General features: G+C 37.8%; 1 protein-coding gene across 2 annotated transcripts in view; it reads right to left on the bottom strand.

The window, feature by feature from the left end:
• The window catches only part of LOC131068332 (DDT domain-containing protein PTM), a 42646-nt gene that overhangs the window by 9516 nt on the left and 13526 nt on the right, over nucleotides 1–19604 (bottom strand). For both annotated transcript variants that reach the window (XM_058003512.2, XM_058003510.2), the window contains exons 4-7: nucleotides 15170–15464; nucleotides 14935–15059; nucleotides 14368–14828; nucleotides 13929–13957 (exon numbers count right to left, since the gene is read on the bottom strand). In XM_058003512.2, coding sequence (XP_057859495.2) covers nucleotides 13929–13957; nucleotides 14368–14828; nucleotides 14935–15059; nucleotides 15170–15464 — 910 coding nt within the window. The remainder of the gene's footprint in view (nucleotides 1–13928; nucleotides 13958–14367; nucleotides 14829–14934; nucleotides 15060–15169; nucleotides 15465–19604) is intronic.

Here is a 19604-nt window from a genome sequence, read left to right as displayed (position 1 = left end):
CCAAGAAACAAATGGAGGAGAGATGAATTTCAGGCAGCACCTTAGGAAGGGCATTCTTTGCCATGTGGGCAGGACAGTGGCCTTCTAGAAGTAAAATCATTATAAGGTGGGTGGAAGGATGGGGTGAAGCGATTACGGTCAGGGCAATCCCAAGTGGATTCTTCATAATAGTGTGCAATGCATCAGATCTGAAGAAAAAAATCTTGCAGGAAGGCCCGCAGATGGACAGCTTGGGATTCTACATTAAGGATTGAGAAATGAACTTCGATCTGTTTACACATGATGGGTAGGACTCCGATGTGGATAAGGCTATACAATTTGACTACTGCATATTGGAGCGAGGACTCATTGAGGTTAACATGAGAAGAACTGCACTCCTTTGTTAAAATAGATGATGACCCTGTTGAAGGAGAGGACAGATCATTTGACAGAATATGTGTGGAAGTAGATTTGGAAGGAAGTTGCTAGGAGGAGTTGGAGTCCTAACAGAGGCAAGAATATGGAAGCAAAGGATAGAGCTTGAAATCCCAAAGGTCAGGTGAAAAGACATACAATAAGATCCAGCCCAGACCGGGAGATAAAGAAGATCCCCCATGATCCATGGGGAGGCGGAGTTAGAGGAAAAGTCTAAGCTTGGAAAGAAGCTTCTCAACCTGGATTGGAGTTCTTTGCCAAGTGCTATGAGGGAAACAGGGAACGGTGAAGCTACAAAGGAATTTCCTTGGACAAGTTTGAAAATAGGAGATGCAGTTTTATGAGGGAGAGAAGAGGTAGTCAAGGAGAATAGTTGATCAAGCCATGCTAATAGTTCATTCAGACCATAGTTCGCAGACTCAGACTCAAAGAGTACTCGACAAGCCCAAAATTTTGAACTCAACAAAAACTCGGAAAAAACTCGGCAACTAAGGAAGTACTAAAATTTAAAATCTCTTAAAGATCAATTACAAAATGTATTAAATTAAAAATTGACATCTCGAAAGAGAAAATGCATGGTGGTATAGCATAAACAAGTGAAAAATGCATTTTAACCAGTGTTTGACCTGTGTTGACATTTTTACCCATGTTTTATTGGTCTATAAAAACGTGAGAGTTAACTTGTTAAAACTCAACCAGAAAAAAAAATAGAGAGTACTCGCAGAGTTTGCAAACTATGATTCAGACAAGTTTGAAAGAAAGAGATGGAGTTTTATAAGGGAGAGAAGATGTACTTAGGGAGAATAGAGAATGTCCTCCAAATGATGAATATACAGATGGCAATAGCAATCAAGCCATGCTAATAGTTGATTCAGCCCAGAAACCATGGTCAAAGGGCTCACTGGAAAGGAGGATCTTGAAATTACAAAGGAGATTTTGAGGAATAGTTCAAGATCAAGAGATGCGGTGCTTGCAAGCTCAAAAGAGGAAGCAAGGGAATTCCAAGACGTCAGAGGTTGTTACCTCTTAGTGCATCAATTGAAGGAATCCACAATCACATTATAGACAACAATGCCGCTGTTTTAGATGTAGCGTGTGATCTATTTGGGATTACCAACAAGCAGCGTTTTAGCACTATGGAGCATGACCTAGACCAAACCCTAGACCCTCAGATGGAGGAGGACGATCTAGGAAACATGAAAGAGTTAAGGGAAGGAGTGAAGGATAGACCACAAAAGCTCTTGGAGGAGGAGTGATGCAGGAGCATCCCTGATTCTTGGCAATCTTGCATCAACCAAAAACATTTCCTTTCTGTTTTGCTTTTTGTTTTGCAGTTTCAACATTTCATTCTGCATTTTCTGGAATTGGCTCACCGGATCTCGAGTTGGATTTTGCTTGAGGACTTGATCATCTACCTTATTCCTAAACCGCGGAGCATTTGGATCATTTTCCGGCAAGTTATCGCTACCGATTTCCGAGACAGTTTTCTGGTACTAGTTGCCTGGACCTATTTGCATTTGTAATCTACCGAAATCTACTTGATCCCTTTCGTAGCTTGCGGAGCCCTGAGCGTTGATTCCAATGTTCCTTGGTGTGTGGCCAACCTTCCCTTTGATCCACACTTCACCCTTTGGATTTTCCAAAGGAATTTCTTTGGCAGAGGCCGACCTTGTTGTTTTTAAACGTTAGGTCTTGCTCTACGGCATTTGATCCTTTTTGGGCTGACTGGATCCCCTTGGATCGTATAAATCATTGTAATTGAGCATTAGAATAAAGATTAGTTAAGATATAAAACATAGAAGATAGATCTTAAGATTTGAGGTCCCCGTTGTGACATGTTCTGTAATTAAGCATGTTTAAGCAGGCCAATGAGCCAGTTTCTGTAACCCGGTTGTTACCGGTTGATTGTAAACAGTTTTCATGATATAATTCATTCAGTTCTGCATTGCCTCCATCATATCCTTGTGTTTCCCTTGTGTTTACTCTTGCTGACCGGTCCGGGTTGATCTCTTTGAGGTCCCTCCCAACTGGTGACTACACCAAGGAGGGAGGTGCATTGGATGCTAATAAAGGTTTGGAGAAGTTGGATATTAGCTAGAAGAAGGCCAACAAAGGTCTTTGGATTGTGGAAAAAGAAGAAGATAAGGAGTAAGACAAATCAATATAAGCGCAATATCGATGGAGATGTGGAAGGACAAGTTAAAATCACGAGGTTGTTGAGATCAAGGAAGCTCGCTCCTAGCAGAGAGCAAGCGAAGGATAGATTGTAAGGTAAAAAGTCTATCCTCAAACCTATAGTTCATCTTAACGAATATGGCCCTGTTTCATGCATTAGAAAAAGGGAAACATGAGCAGAAGTAGAACAATTTATTGCCACTTTCCCAAACAAATTCCACATCCTAAGAGGGGGCTTCAATGCAATTTTGCACAATGGTGACAAAAGGGGAGGGGTCCAAAGGAAACATAAATCACAAATTGACTTTAAAGATTGGAGCAGAAAGAAACCATTTAATGAAAATACAAAGGAACAACGGAACCTACACATGGATGAAAGGAGGTTAGGTTTCACCAATATAGCAGAACAACTCGACAGTTCTTTTGGAAGAGTGATTTGGGTGCCTTTCCCTTTGGTTTAGAAAGCAACATACAGCCTTGGTTTGGATTCGATCGCTATCCAATCCAACTCAGTATTATCGGAGATAGGAGGCTGGTTAGATGTCCTTTTAAATTTGACAACATGTGGATGAAACATCCGAACTTTTTTTAATCTAATTGATAAACGGTGGGGGGAAGGAAAAGTGGTTGGCTCAAAAATTCCAGGGTTGCTACCAAACTAAAACCGGTTAAACAACACTTACAAGAATGGAATACACTACACTTTAAAATGTGAAACCAAGAGAAGTTTAGAAGAGGAGTTGAATGCTCTAAATGAGGAGGTGTTTGCCCATGGCATGCATCAAGAAAGATCTCTACAAGAAAAAGAATTGATGGGCAAGTATGAAGATATTCTAGCAAGGGAAGAGACATTTTGGAGGTAGAAATCCAGAGAAATCAGGATTAAGGAGACAAGAATTCAAGCTTTTTACACAACAGCACTAAGTCATGCAGGATTATCAACAGAATTTCAAAGATCAAAACTGGGGAACCGAACTGTTTTGGAAGACCCAAAGGAGAGAAAAGTGACTTTTTTCTATAATTTGCTCAATAATCGGGATGGATTGGATTCGGTAGCTCAGTGGAGGATCTTGCAAAATATACCCAATTTGTTTTCAGAGGAGTAGAATTGAATTCTAACAGCGAGTTTCACCAAAGAAGAAATTAAGATGGTTGTTAACCAACTTCACCCAAATAAGGCATCGAGTTCCGACAGATTACTAGTTGTGCTGCCTTCTTTCAAAAGTGTTGGGCCATTGTTGAGAAGGAAGTGACAGAAACTAGAATACTCCAGGTCTTATGCGAAGATTCAAAAAGAAATCAGTAATACTTTTATTGCACTCATTCCTAAGAAAGAACAAGCAACTTTGCTAGATGACTATCACCCAATCTCACTCTGCAACACCTTCTATAAAATATTGGAAAAAGCAATGACAAATAGATTGAAAAAAACTTACCCAACATCATCTCAGACAAACAAACAGGTTTTGTCTCAGGTAAATCTATACTAGATGGGGTAATTATAGCTTAGAGGGCATGCACTCTATTCAGAAAATGAGGAGCTTTGGGATGATGATTAGCTAGAGATTAAGAAGGCCTGCGATCAGGTGTATTGGAGGTTTCTCTTGAGAGTAATAGAGGCATTTGGCTTGATTGGATATTCAATTACATTGCTTGCCCAGGGTATTTGGTGCTTATCAATGGGTCCCTAGAGGGTTTCTTTGAGGCCTCAAGGGGTCTCAGACAGGGAGACCCATTGTCTCCTTTTCTATTCATCATAATGGCGGAGGCTTTGGGAAAACCTTTGGTCAAGTAGTGTCTAAGGGCAGTCTTGAAGGCATAAGAGTAACCAACAACCTACCCCAATTTCCCATCAGCAATTTGTTGATGATACCACGATCTTTGGGGCAGCAAAGAGATAGGAGGGAAGGCATATTAAGGAGATTCTACATCTCTACTTGAAAGTTTCAGGGCAGAAAGTTGGAGAAAAAAATCAGAAATCTATTTTTTCTTTACAACAGCAAAAAAGGAACAAGAGATAATCAGGACTCTTGGCTTCACAAAAGGCCAACTTCCATGCATTTAACTTGGGTTGCCAATGGCTAAAGGCCTCAGAACGAATAAACATTGGGATCCCCTTGGAGAAAGAATTTCAAATCAAGTGGCATCTTGGAAGGGTCAATGGTTGTCATGAGCAGGTAGACCGTAGAATTACTATGTTGAAGGCGGTAATTTCCACTATCCCTATCTATTTCATAAGTTGAAGGTGGTAATTCAACTTATGCCAACCTTGTTGAGGCACCTACCACAAGATGAATCAGCAAATGAAAGGTTTTTTTGGCAAGGCAATGTAGACAAAGATAAAATTGTGTTGATGGCTTGGGACAAGGTTTGCAAATCAAAAGAGATTGGTTGACTTGGGCTAAGGCAACTTCTCCAAAATAAGGTGTTGGGAGCAAAACTTGTTTAGAGAATGTTCAAAGAGCCTCATTTAAAGTGAACTAAAATCCTTCGGCACAAATACTTGGAGGACAACAAGGATCTAGTATACTCACTTCTAACACCCTGCTAGGATCATGAGTATGGAATTGTATAAAGCAATGCACATCACTTGTCACAGATTATCTTACTTGGGGTATCCACAACAGAAGATCCACATTGTTTTGGGAAGATTCCTGGAAAGGATACGTATGCCTAGACAAAGTTATAGATATAGCAGCAACTAAGGAGACACTTCAGCAGATTTGGGGCATTCATGTCAAAGACTATCTGCAAGAGGATATGAAGGATGGAGCTCAAGGCTGGCCATGGAAGGATATTGATTTGTTGGGGTTGCCAAGGAATGATTTGGATCAGTTAAAGGAGGTCCTTCAAGGAAGGCAATTGTTGTTTACAATGGGTAAGACACCATAATGTGAAATAGTTCCAAATCGAATCAATATAATGCAAGAGATGGGTATAGGCTGCTAGAAAAAAAGTTGGAGAATGGAGAAATGCCGATTCCAATCAACCATTGTTGGCACAAGCTTCGCTTGCCTAAAGCAGGTACTTTCACTTGGGCAGCTCTTCAAAACAATATTTTGACAACAGAAAAGTTTAGTAAATTGTGGTATCAAGGACCCTCCAGATGTTCAATGTGCAAATGTAGCAAAGAAACAATTGATTACTTGCTATTGGGGTGCCCCTTCGCTCAAGAGTGTTGGAGTTGGCTTTGCACGAAGTTGGGATGGGTGAGTGCTCTCACAAATGACATTCTTAGTCTTTTCAGATCATGGCCAATCTTGAAAAGGCCAGCCACCTTTTTATGTCTTTGGATTATCAGACCCTCCATTCCGATTTGGGAAACTTGGAAAGAAAGGAAAGAAGAATCTTCCTGGACAAGGAAATGGGCTTGAATTTCTTCCTAAACAAAGTGGAGACAATAATGATTGAGTTAGCAAACAGCAAAATAAGGAAGAAAAGTCCTCATTACGCTTCCTTCACAAAGTGGGATGCTTGCATGAGGAAACTTTGATTTGATTTGGGAACTCCCCGTTACTGGGGCCCGGTCAATCAAAATCTCTCTAAATTAAGAGAGAAGTGAAATGGTAGGTGCCTCAACAAGGTTGGCATAAGTTGAATTTTGATAGCGCTTCTCGGGGCAAAATCTAAGGGTCTCTGAAGCAAGGTGTATCATTAGAAATTCAGAAAGGTCAACCATCTGCAATGTTGCCAAACCCCTCCCGAGGGGTCTAAACAATGAAGCGAAGTTCTAACAATTGAAGGGGACTCTTCTATTGTTATCAATGCATTAAGGAGGCGGCATGCTCCAAATTGGAAACTCCAAGCCCTTCCAAATGTGGCTCTAGAGATTTCCAGGAACTTCATTTTTTTCTTGGCCAACCATTTTTACAGAGAAGCTAATGGGGAAGCAAACCACTCAGCCAATGCTATTGCATATGGGGTGTTGAAAATTTTGTCATTGATGTCAGGCCTAATTTTGAAGTTTAATGAAGTTTGATTGAGCTGCTTGCCTTCTTGGCTGCTTGAGCTTCTTGAGTTTGCTTGCGGTGCCTGCTTAGTTGATCGAGCTCCCTGTCTACTTGCTTGCTTCAGCTACCTGGTTGCCTACTTGCTTGAGCTGTGTGTATGCCTGCATTAGCAGCCTTGTCAGCTTATTTGCCATGTCAGCCTTTGAATTTTCCAAAAGTCGATTTCATGCCATGTCAGCTTTTGAATTTTCCCAAAGTTGATTTCTTTGGATTCCTTTGGTGACAGCTAAGGTTTTTATCTTAAAGTTTTTGTGGTGATGCGTTGAATGTGCTGGCGATATTTCCTTCAGACAGAATCGAGGAGACTAAAAATATATTTTTGAATGACTGACTTTTTTTAAAAAAGACATGTCTCTCTTACTAACTTCTCCAATTTTTGAATCGAAAAAAGTTATTATGGACATGGTAGTGGTTCCGTCAGGGTATGGGATATGTGTCGAAGTTCCTTTTCTGCCAAATGGCATATACTTTTTTTTTATTGTGTGAGGGTGCCATTTTTTTATATGCCTTGTATTGGCGGCATGGAGCAGTCGTGAGATTGTTTCAGGATTATAGTGTATTTAATGGAGAGCTTCGTGGCAATTGAAAATGAAGTTTTCTTTAATTGTGTGGCAGAGCACGATAGTGATAAAAATACGAATTTGAAATAGAAGTTTTTTTATATCAATGAGTTTCAAAAATAAATAGATCCCTGGAGCAGTGTTGTGAATTATTTTTTTTGGTGTAAGTCTACGAACTGGAAATATTCGGGTGTGGATTGTTGGATTTCCTGAGGCTGCGTTTTTATTGAAGGATGTGATATACATTTTTTTTTAGCTGAGAAGGATGTTTTCTACAGGCAACAGATATTCATTTGTTCTGAAATAATTTATCGAGCGTTTTTTTTTCTGAGCGGCATTCAAATTTGATATTACAGCTGCCATAAGTTTTGGAGCTATCGTTGAATTTTTTTCTTGGTGCTATCGTGGAAATGAATGTGGGCGTTTTTTTTAAATCCTGGGATGGATTTTGCTTCGCTGTGTGCAGCTTCCGTTACCTTGTATTTTGCTCATTTGTTTCTCAACGGGTTTGTGTGTAAAGTCGTGGGGTGTGTGGGGAATTAAGTTTTGGAACCTGAGCGCAGTATTTGGTGTGTCAAGCAAAAAATTTGAAGGACTAAAAGGTGGATCCTTTTAAGATATATATTAACTGAAAAGGCAGGTGTATTGTAATTTTTGTTTTGAAGGGAAGGAACCTTTTTATGAAGTGTTCCAGAAGTTATTGTTTTAAGAAGGTGAAGCAGTCTGAATTTTTGTAAGTCGTGGCTGAAGTTTTTCATAGTCTGTTTCTATCATTTTGGACATATCGGTTGAGCTGAGAGCTTTTAAGTATCTGCTTTAGAGACAGCTGTTTGTTACATTTCATGAGCAGAACGCATGTCTTTTAACAGAAAAGATTGGCAATTGTGATTTCAATATTTGGAATTCTGAACTTTAAAAAGTTAGTTATTGGAAGAAGTTGGTGCTATCTTCTGTTTACAGGTCGGTGCCTTAGTTGTTCACAGTTGGTGCTGTGTGAGAGTTGGTACTCTCTTTACTAAGTTTATTTGTAATCTGGGTTGGAGCCCATTTGAAGATATTAAAAATCTTTTGATGCCATGGTTTTTTACCCGAAAGGGTTTTCCACGAGAAATCTTGTGTTCTTGTGTTATTGATTTGCTGTGTATTTTTTTGGTGTCTTTCTGAAAACTTGTGTGTAAACACTTAAAACACCGAATCACACCCCACCCCCCTCAGTGTTTTCTGAGTGCTTCTCATGGGGAACTATTGCTCCATGGTAGAGGAGGGTAAATTGATCTGGCCAAGTTAGAAAGGGGTAGATCTTTTGAGCATGCTCATTCAAACAATGAACAATTATAATTAGCACGTGCTTCAGACCAAACGATTTCTCAAAGAAAGCTGTATTTATGAAAAATTGAAAGCCTCACTGATAGATTGGAGTTGTATGCATTAAGATTGATTCTTGGTCGTGAATTAATTCAATAAAACGATAGGCATGGGGTAAACATAGACTTAACATCTCAGTTGATGGCTGTTGTGCTGGAATTGAATAAGCCTAAGGCAATGGTCTTAAGTTTGGCCAGATTGATGGTTAATGATGAGGATTTTGTCTCGCTTCCTCTTCTTGGGATTGATATTCCTTGGCCCAGGGATCTTCACAAACTTATCCCCGACACGACAATGGAGAGCCTTCCCTTTTGTTGGATCTCAATGACTCGGAGTTGGAATGACACAAATACCAGGCTACAATGGCATGTGGTTTTCTGAAGAAGTTTGTCTGGCTAGAGTCGTATGCCAATAGGAATTGGATTGACGATTTCATAAACTTCATGAGGATGATGGTTATTGAGTGAATCAAGGTTGGTTTTATACTTTTTGATGGTAATTTTGAAGCTTGGCAATAGCACTCCTCGCATCAAAACATAGGCATATTGGCCTCTACTGTTTTGTGGTAGCGGTGTCCCTTTGTTTTGTTGCATTGCCAAAAAGGTTTTTTGGAATGTTAAGCTGGATGCAATTTTTTTTTTGGTTGGGGTGGGGGGGGGAGGGGGAGGGGCTGTAAATTGGGGAGCATTGCAAGTCTAATTCTAATGGGTGGTTCTAGTAATTGCTTTCGCTCTTGGCCCTATGCGACTGTCATAACCCCAATCTCGCACTAGAACCTGTAACATGAAATTGTCTTACAAACGTAAGACTTCACAATTTCATTAATCGCATATCCTGTTACAGTCGCCCATCTTCAGTGAATCGGAGATATTGTAGGCTGATAAGGGAAGATGTTTCAAGAATGATCTTCAATGTTAAGTCTCGTCTCACAATCAATAAATTAAGAGAAGAAATCAAGTTATTAATATTAATTAAAAGGGCTTCATTAAAGACTAGGCACAAAGTGCAAAGGGCTCCGGTCAGAAAAAGGAGATGCCCCTCCCAAGGAACAGTCATGACCGAAGGAGAAGATCATGACCCTCCACCACCGATGGAGGGGTATGGGATCAACCAAGCAATCAAGTGATGATCATTGAAGACAAGATAAGCATTAGATCTAATAAACATTGCAGATTCAGACAATACATATATATATATTGAACAGGAGTTACATATTTATCAAATACAGTGGTATGAAGTAGAATGCATAGCAAAATGAATTGGCTGATTTGTTATTGGACTATCATTTGATAGGAAGTAGGAAAGTATGAAAATATTCTATTGCTTCTAATGTACGATTGAAAATAAAACAGGAATGTATGCATAATTCATAATGATTCCTTTAAGCTTCATCCAATTTCTCGTTCCGCTATGGAGGGGAGATGTGAGCATATAAGGAAAGCAAGTACCCCAGTGGTCCATGAGAGTACTCGATGTCACTTACCTGATACTTTAGGCTATTGTGATGACACTCCTTGTGTCTATTGAGTGGTACCTAAAAAGGTTTAGTAACTTCATTCCATGATGGTGTTAGTATATCTTGCATGTCATGAATATCATATATTCTGTGTCTGTGTTTGGGCCTTGTGACCATCTCTGAGCATGACAGGCTGAACCTACAAGTATCACATGATTAGGTGGTGTGGAAACCACCATTGGGGACCAAAAGATCGTGGATCAAGACTAATGACTAGACCATCAAGACACAAGTTTACCAATGTTTCATTTGCTTTTGTTTAAATGTAATAATTATTATTAAAATATTTGATGTTGTATTAACAATGGAGACGAAGTCTCCTTATATAGATTTAAAAAAGACGATGTTTCTAAAAGAAACAATCGTGAAATAAAACCAGAAATAGAAACTACCTAAGCAAACTAGACAACTAGATGACCATTAAAGAAACAATATATTATTCTAACAGTAATTAGCTTGAAGGGCATTTGAGTCCTAAAATTGTAATGTAACAGTGATTATTGGTGTTGAAACAATAGCTAATTCGGATCAAATATAAGTATTACTTGTATTGGGCTGGACCCAAACGCATTATGTAACTTGTAACCATTAAGGATGTTGATATGTGTATGTAACTTGCAAATATCAAAATTGGGCGTGACCCATAATGTAACTTGTGGGTGACTAATTGGCCTATCAGCCTTAGTCGCATTAAATGTGCAAAATTAAATATAACTTGTAATTTGGTCTGGCCCTATAATGGGCGATGTAACTTGTGGATAGGGCTAACCCTATATTGAACATTGTAACTTGTAAATGCAATGGGGCTGACCCTATATTGGGCGCCAAGTTTAGGTCATCGTATTATTATTAATTGATTATCCTTGTGAGCCGACCTAGGATGAATTAGGTGGCTAAGATCACATATATATACAAGGTTCATTCATTCATCATTACACACAATGGAAGACATCAAATTACATCCTTGATCAGCAGCAAAATTATCCAGTCAGTGAATATATTGCAGATAAGTTCATCATACTGTTGTGTATATGCTGATGCTCATATTGCTTCAAGTGTTGAAGTAAACTTGTAAAGTCACATATTGATTATTGCCTAATATAAACTGAGATTAATTGCTGGGTTTTTCACCTCCAAGAGGGAGGTTTTCCCAGGGTACTCTTGTGTTCTGTGTGTTCATTGTGTTATTTCTGATTATTGCTATCAATCTGATTTAAAATCAACAATTGGGCCTCTCTTATTGAGGTGGATTGTAAATCGTAATACAAACAATAGTAATAGTGGTCTATCATTGACATGACTTAACACTGGAGTCAAGCACAATCATATCATGTAATGCTTTTAGTGCTTAAACGTTGAAATGCTATAATGAACTTAGGCGATTTTCAATTGGCCTTAAAACAAGCCTAATGCATCTTTTTACAGTCTTGGGTGGTGTTGTAACCACATCTTGTAGTCGTCAAGTCCCCAGTTGTTCATCCCAAGTGAAGTCATTTCAAGCCATTATGGGGCCTCTTATCCATCTCCCCTTTGGTTTTCTTACTTAGGGCAGCATGTTGAAGCGTCGAGGTCACAACACCCATTCTTACCTCCTCATACACACCCAGGATGTCTAGTGCTCAGGAAGATCAAATCTCAGTTTGCACTCCTTGGTGGACCCTTGATGCTTGGTATGTCTTGGAGGCCAACCCCTATTCACAAATCACTCACTAGCAAGGACAGCGGCACTCAAATCAGACCATAGCACCTGCAAAGGACTACTACAACATAATTGGACTCAAGCGCCAAAATGGTACACCAATGCCCAAGGCACCAATGTCCCACCTAGGTGCTAAAGTTTAATCTATGCATTGTAGTCCTCTGAGAGTGTTGTAGCCCCCCCATACATCGAACAACATGCACTTATATTCTTCCAAGCCTCGGTAGAGAAAACTTCATGAACAAAAGTTGTTCCCCATGGCCTTGTGACTCTAGGGAATTTTAGAACACGTCCATGTCTCATCACTGAGAAGTTATGACATCATTGTATTGGGATGTGTGTCTTCACATGAAGATTCATGTTGTCAAACCTAAGCTTGAAGAGAATGTTCCCAATTTGTGAAGGCTGAAACCCTTCATTAGTGTCCAATATGGTGTTTACAACATCCCTCTGAGGTTAGGGTGTGTTGTTGTGTTGAGGTCGTCTACTTGTGCGACACTATGTTGTGATGTTGGTGTCATGGTCAGTCATATTGCACAAATTTGCACAATAGTGTTGTAAGTGGTATGCATCGTTGTTAAAGAAAATGTGTGTTTTCTGAGCTAATGTCCCATGGGGTTCTTGGCACGCTAAAATTATTCGCTTAATCATTGAACCCTAATTATCATCATATTATTCATTAATTCTTCAAAACATTAGTTTACCATAACATTAATTCTTATTGAAATTAAAATTCCATTTTTATCTCTTCAATTAACTCTTTCCTTTATCAGTTAGCATTGTTTTGATTTACAAACTTCTTCATCACTCACTTGACTTCATCTTCGAATGGGAACTTATTCTTCTCATTTATCCAATTAGAAAATTGAATAATTGATTATTATCCTCTCGTCAGTTCAAAATGGTAAATTTCCATTTATCCGTTGAGTTGACACACAAATTGTTCAATTAACTCAGATCTTCAATCTTGTACTCATCTCCTAGTTGGATTTTCTCACAAATTCTTTTAATACAATCCTTTATCATTTTCATGGTTACTCTTTATGCAAATCAGCCATGTTGAAATCTATTATCAATTGAATAACAGTGCCATGCAGCTAACTTGCATCTACATTTCCAACAACTAAAGCTACATTTAATTTGAGGTTTGCGGTGAGGATGTTGGATAGGAATTAGGATTTAGCTTCTGTTTATTTTTTCAATGTATCATTTTTCCTGTTTTTCAATTTCATTGCAATATAATTAATAAGATAGCTTCTGGATTCAATTGTGCATGTTTTTCATTCAACATTTTGGATCACACTTAGTGATCTGAAACATTGAAAGTGTGATCCAAAACATCGAATGGAAAAACATACACAATTGAATCTAAAGGCTACCTCATCAATACCATATGGACTGTGGAAAACTTTATGATCAGAGATATTCTCATATGCACTTAATAGATATTTGCATTGCTTTGTATTGCCATTCTTTGAGAATAAGGTGTCTTTTAGAACCAACAAATACAGACAACAAGTTCACCAGATGAAGAGGAGGTTAAACAAATCTGTTAAAAAAATTCAATTAAAAGCTGTACAAGATAGATGGCAATCCAAATTGATTCAGATTTTGTAATAATCAAGATAGATGGCAATCCAAGTTGAATCAGACTTTGTAATGCTCATTAGCACATTTCCCAATGCGAACTAAATCACAGCTTATTTGTGAACAAACCATTTTTTTTTTATTTTTTTTTTATCAATAAATACTTTTTTCTGATTTTCGCTCATTTTTATATTGCAGATTTGGATTTTTCTCCAGCATAAATGCACTGAAAGATTTGAACTTACATTTGAAAATTTGGGCATAGTTTTCAAGAAATCATTAATCATGATTGTTGAATTCCAGTTACTGCTCTTGTGGCCTCAATGTCTGTCTTTTAAAAGTTTTGCAGCTTGCTTAAAACTAAAAGTGATTTAAATTATGAATAATGATATGTGCCATGAAGGTCCCTGCAGCCCCTTGACTCCACTGGGGGCTGACATAAGGTGCCAAGCATGAAAAGAGGCATAATAACAAGCACATGTCAAAACATTCGATATGCAATTATTAGCTAAAGAGACCATTATTGAAATTTCTAGAAGAAACTTGACAAATTTCCCAACCATTACACACCATGGCAAATCACAATGAGGAATGGTCCTTACCTTCACATGAACTGCATGTATCCGATTTCCTGCACATAACAAAATACAAAATATTGCAATCAGCAAAATAGTGTGATAGAGTAACCAGTAAAATAAAGGCAAAGGAAATAAAGAAGCTAATGAACTAAAGGTGGAACTACTAATTGATAATTGGAAACAATACAAGATAAATATCAAATAAAGTAAAAAATAATATTGAAGTCTATAGATAAATAGAACATAGGCATAATAAGTTCCTCTGTAATATGTCTAAAGATGGAACTCCTAATTGACAATTGATAATTGATAAATATCAAATAAAGGAAGTATTATATTGAAGTCCAGAGATAGCCAAAATAAGTTAACAGGACTCCAATATATATTGCCAGTAGAAATAACATGTAACAGAGGGAGCAAAAGAACATCCAGCAAGAAAGGAGAAGAGAGAGAGAGAGAGAACCTGAACAATGAATCCACCGTGCAACAGCCACATGAGTGTGTCTTGTGCGAATCTGCCTTGGACACAAAAAATGGGAATATGCCCTTTCTGATTCCATGTGTTTTACTGATTTGATCCTTCCAATCTTGTTTACAGCCATTCTGTGGGCAATCCTGGAGTATTCTCTCTTCGAAAGCCTTTACTAGGTACAGAGGCACATGAACATCTCCTAACCAGTATCTGTTCATGCCATCTTGTGTATCTTCAACCTTTCTAGCATGTTTGAGAATAGAAATCGGAATATTCATGTGATTTCCAAAATCCAACATATACTTAACCTCTCCAGATTCATATTTCTTCTCGCAAACAACAGCGATCCTGAAAGAATCAACCTCCTTGCCTACTGCTGCTTTAACATCTTGAGAATGATCTTCTGGAGATACGAGATCTTCCCATTTGACATAAGCATCCAGATATCTAACCTGCAAAATATTTTCATCATATGAAAAAATGATATAGTTGTAAATCACCAAATGACTTCAACACTTGTGCCACATATATAACAGGAACACAATGAACACAGCAAACCTGGACTGCAAGCTGTGCCACACTTGTAGCCTTTTCTACAGCTGCTCGCCAAACATAATGTCTACTTTTTCTAGGTATATCAGTACCTTCTGCGTATGAAACTCCAGGTATTCTCTTTAAACCACCTGCCATCACACAAATCGTGAAAAGATTAGAGCTTGAAAGGCAAAAATGAGGAAAGGAAATTAACAACTAATTCCAGCACGCACTAATCAAGTTATGAAAGAGCAGAGACCTTGCCGTCCAGTTTGCCTTGCTGTAGCACATGGTAATACACCCTGCTGGAAAACTTGGTAAGATACCTTTCCACCTCTCCACCAATAAATTCCGAAGCCTCCAGAATTGTTTGGATTAGTCACTGTTATGGAGGAAGCAATGTTTTTCTGTTGTCGCCTTCCACTGCATCCCCGCTTTGGAGTTGGCATAGAACCACTTGCAAATAGATGAACAGAGGAAACCACAGAGGATGGATCTTCTACATGTTTTGTCCAACCCGGTGCTAGAGCAATGTGACGAATATTTTGCTCAAGCTGCAGACACAAATTCAGACACCAAAGCTATTTATATTAGACCCTTCCCAAGGAATACCAGACTGGTAAGCAATGTGGTCCCAATTTCCAAACAAAAAGATACAACATGACCACAAAATAAGAAAAGGACTACAAAAAAGGTTGTCAAAGAAATGCAATTTTACCAAACAGATTACCAGTGATTTGTAAACTATGATGATTCCACCATATGATGGTCATCAGTATTAAATATACAGATCCAAATGAAGGAAATGTGAACTGTACTCTTTAGGCCATTTAATTAAACAGTACATGAAAGAAAATTTAATGCAAACAACAGAACAAGTAAAAGCAAATGGGATTTTTACCCTCTTAAGAACCCGAATTCCAGGAGGAAACGCCTGTAAAATTGAGGCAATCAACTACCTCAACAAATATAATCATAGGCTTCTTGGGCACACAAACAGCCTGAAAAAACAGTTTCAATCCCTACGATCACTTATACAGCTCTCTCACATTTTCTCTCAGTTCATTTCATCTAAATACATTCTAGTTAGATCATATGAATTCTCTTGGAATTCCCTCCAAACCCTCCAATAATTGTTATTTATCTGCAAAAACACACACTTAAATCAGTAGTTATGCTTTTACACATACAGACAGAATTTGAAAGAACAGCAGGGAGTCAAAAACTGCAGAATTTGAAATCCCACCAGCCATTTTTTTGCAAGTGTGACAAAGCCACAGCTTGGTATAGACCAACAGTCGTGAAACCACCACTTTCTAGAACTGATGGTTGCTTAATCACCCCACTTTCAGAACCAATGGTTTGGCACAAAAGGCCGAAAACACCTTTGTTTTCTACACAAAAACCACTGCTCTCTTCATGAAAAGTGTTTTCAAGTTGTGCTCAATTTCATCACATATGAAGATTCCATATTACGACTAATGCATTTTCTGATCTGTTTTCAGATCACACCTCCCTAATATGGAGGCTGTTAGACTCCAGAAGGTATGAATACAATGAAAACAACATAACTACCATCTAACCTTCCATCACTCAAACCAAGAGTCTGCAAAACTCTATCTCCAACTATGCAAAGATGTTTAAAGGGTTAAAGCACTTGACTAGCTGGAGGAATTATGTCAACACTCTTTTTTCTCCACTCAAGCAGAATGATCCTAGTGTTTCCACTAATCATTCTCCCTAATTGAAAATTCATTCAATATCTCAGTTTGCTCCTTGCCTTTGTAGGTTTTCAACATGAAGCAAGTGCCCACCTTCACCAGGTGATTCTTGTTTTCCCTTCCAAAATAAACGACTTTCCTGCCATACATGTAGGGGCTGCCAAACATAACCCCACACATATCTAAAAAGAAACAACATCCACAACCATTTAATCAACCAATTTTTGGTTAATAGCAAAATTCAATGTACAGTGCTTACTAACAGACAATTTTGAACCTTCTTTGATCCATCTCCCATCCCAAAGTGTAAGACTTTGAGTACTGATAAGTTTCAATACTAACTTTTCCAATTAACTCTTGTGAAGGGAAGTTAGCTTAAGAACAAAGATCAAAGAATATAACCGCATTAACATTCTTGAGTTGAATCCTAAAGCTAAATAAATCGCATTTGTCTGTTTTCCTCTTCAGCCATAAGATTAAAAATCAACCTTGTAGTGAGAGAAATTTCAGAGTCAACCTCTTACATACAATAAATTAATTTTGCCTATTTATGATCACTAGGTATGGTAGTTTTCTTAACATTTCCAGCTTCTGACTTGGGCACTTCTCTAGATGTAGGTTCCCATAGGATCCATATGACCATCAACATCACAAAGGTCACAATGCCTTCCAGGCTTTGCTCTAGTGCTTGTAGAACTTGCCTTCTCTATGCTAAAACCAACACTCTTTTGTCTTTAGAGAAGCTAGAGGCTGATCTACTTCAAGGTAGTGATCATGGACACATGTTTCATCAATGTCCACCAGCTTTGAAAGCTAAATGGACCCCCAAGGATGGCTACAACTACCTCAAATGTCTTTCATCAACATTCACTCATCTGGCACATCCTGGACAACCCTACTTCAAAAGTCAATACTGTAGACTTCACACTTTAACCTTTCTGTTTTAAAAATTACAACTCCATACATTTTTCCTCTGTATGTCATATTGGGTAAAACTGTTTGTTAGTCAATTTCTTAAATTCAACCCAAGAAATAATTTGAGCTTGTTTTCTTAAAGTAATAGAATATAATTCAAACTATGTACCACAGGGACACATCCCCTGAAAAATGGACCCATCTCCTATAGGGTACATTTTGGGTCATCTCTATAACCTCCTCTAGTCTCAAATAAATATACCTTTCTAATAGCATAAAAATTGTATCATAATCTTGCTTTGTCATTGTCGAATAAGTATTGATAACATACAACCAAAATTCATCGAGATACTCTAAATCTATTGCATCAGATTGACCATCAAAAGGAGACAAATGGAGTTGATAGAGCATAATTTTAGCATTTTCAAGTTCTACCCATTTAGTAATAGTCCCCCCAAGTATAAAGCGAATTCCCATTGAATAATTTAACCCAATGCCTATGGTAGATACATCCCTTGTTATGTACTGATAAACAGCAGCTCCCTTAACGATTCCTCCACCTTAACATTGAAGAAAGAACCGATCTTCCTTTGTTTGATCTTCTTGATTTAAATAAATCATACTTATTCATTATTTGATCTGCAGGTTGCTTTTCGAGCAGTTAAGCTGAAAAAGGGTATCTTCCAAAAAACAACCTGTGAACTCAATCCAATTCACTTCTTCCTTTTCACGTCCTTGATAGGACACTTCGCACATTGGTTATATCCATCTCTCTTTTCTTTTCTTTCTTTTTTGTCTTCATATGGGCTTGCATAATTACATAAAAGTATAAAACAAATATTGTCATTTTTTTATGTGATGTATTATGACGCTATTCATGATACTATTCTTTATGTACAGACCTATAAACAGAGAGCTATAAATTTTCTATACAAAGCTGAGCTATAAATTCAATTTTTTCATATGCTATTCATCTAGCATATTAAAGTTTTCATTCTGATCAAAAAACTAGATGGTCATATGGGTGAGATTAGAACAGTTCACAAATCTTACAGTAAGATGATTTTCATCCCTCGTGTACTCATTCAGGGGCAACAACAAGAAGGCAAAGGTAAAAAGTATGAAGTTACTATCATTGATCCCAAAAATGAATCAAAGATAGATGGTGAGAAACAGCAAGATATAAAAACCATTAGTAATAAAAAAAGGACATCTAGATCAGATATGTTTCCATAGAAATAGGACAACAATAACGATTTGACATTGGTAGGGATGATCAAGTAGTACTTCCCGCAAACCTGGATCTAGTATATGTTTCTATCTACTTAAAAAAGAATGGTTACCTAGAAAGAAGTAATCCTTTACACAGTTTGCTCTCTCCCACAAAAAATAGTGAAGGTTGAGATGGGTTCAAAAGCTCCTATTATTTGTCAGCAACGGAATTTCATTGGTAAAATTTATGAATATTTTGGTGCTTTTTTTATTGTGTTCTTTAACTCTGAAGTGAAAGTTTCATGTACAGTTTTGGAATAGGGATGAAAACTTCAAAACGGTGATGTTTCTGTCAACTATAATTATCCAACAGTTCAAGTACAAATGATATAGTTGAAGCACAGTCCAGATATGGTTTCTTTAAATAGAATTTGTGGTGCCGACCTATAGGGTTTCATTCTTTTTTCATCTCATCTCTACTCTAGCAGAATGTGAGAGATTGCCATTTGACTTACCAGAAAAGAAAGACGAATTGGTAGCAGGTTATCAAACTGAATATTTGGGTATCAAATTTGGTTTATTTTACATTGCTTCTTATCTAAATCTACTGGCTTCATGCTTTGAAACAATTACTTACTTGGGCAAGATGAATCTTATCAATTCCATTCATACCCATTCTGAAACAGTTTGAATGGGATTCTATTTCTGGAATTAGCAGGGTCATTAATATAATAATCGGGATCTGTTCTATTAGCTAAAGCTTATCTGTTCTTAATTATTTCTATCACATCCTGATCATAAAGGGCCTCCCCTCCATTCCCAAGATTTCACGAAATATTCCGAGGA

This window comes from Cryptomeria japonica, chromosome 11 (genome assembly GCF_030272615.1).
Source record: "Cryptomeria japonica chromosome 11, Sugi_1.0, whole genome shotgun sequence".
NCBI lineage: Eukaryota > Viridiplantae > Streptophyta > Pinopsida > Cupressales > Cupressaceae > Cryptomeria > Cryptomeria japonica.
The sequence above is the reverse complement of the archived record's forward strand: the minus strand, read 5'-3'. Positions and strand labels throughout refer to the sequence as shown.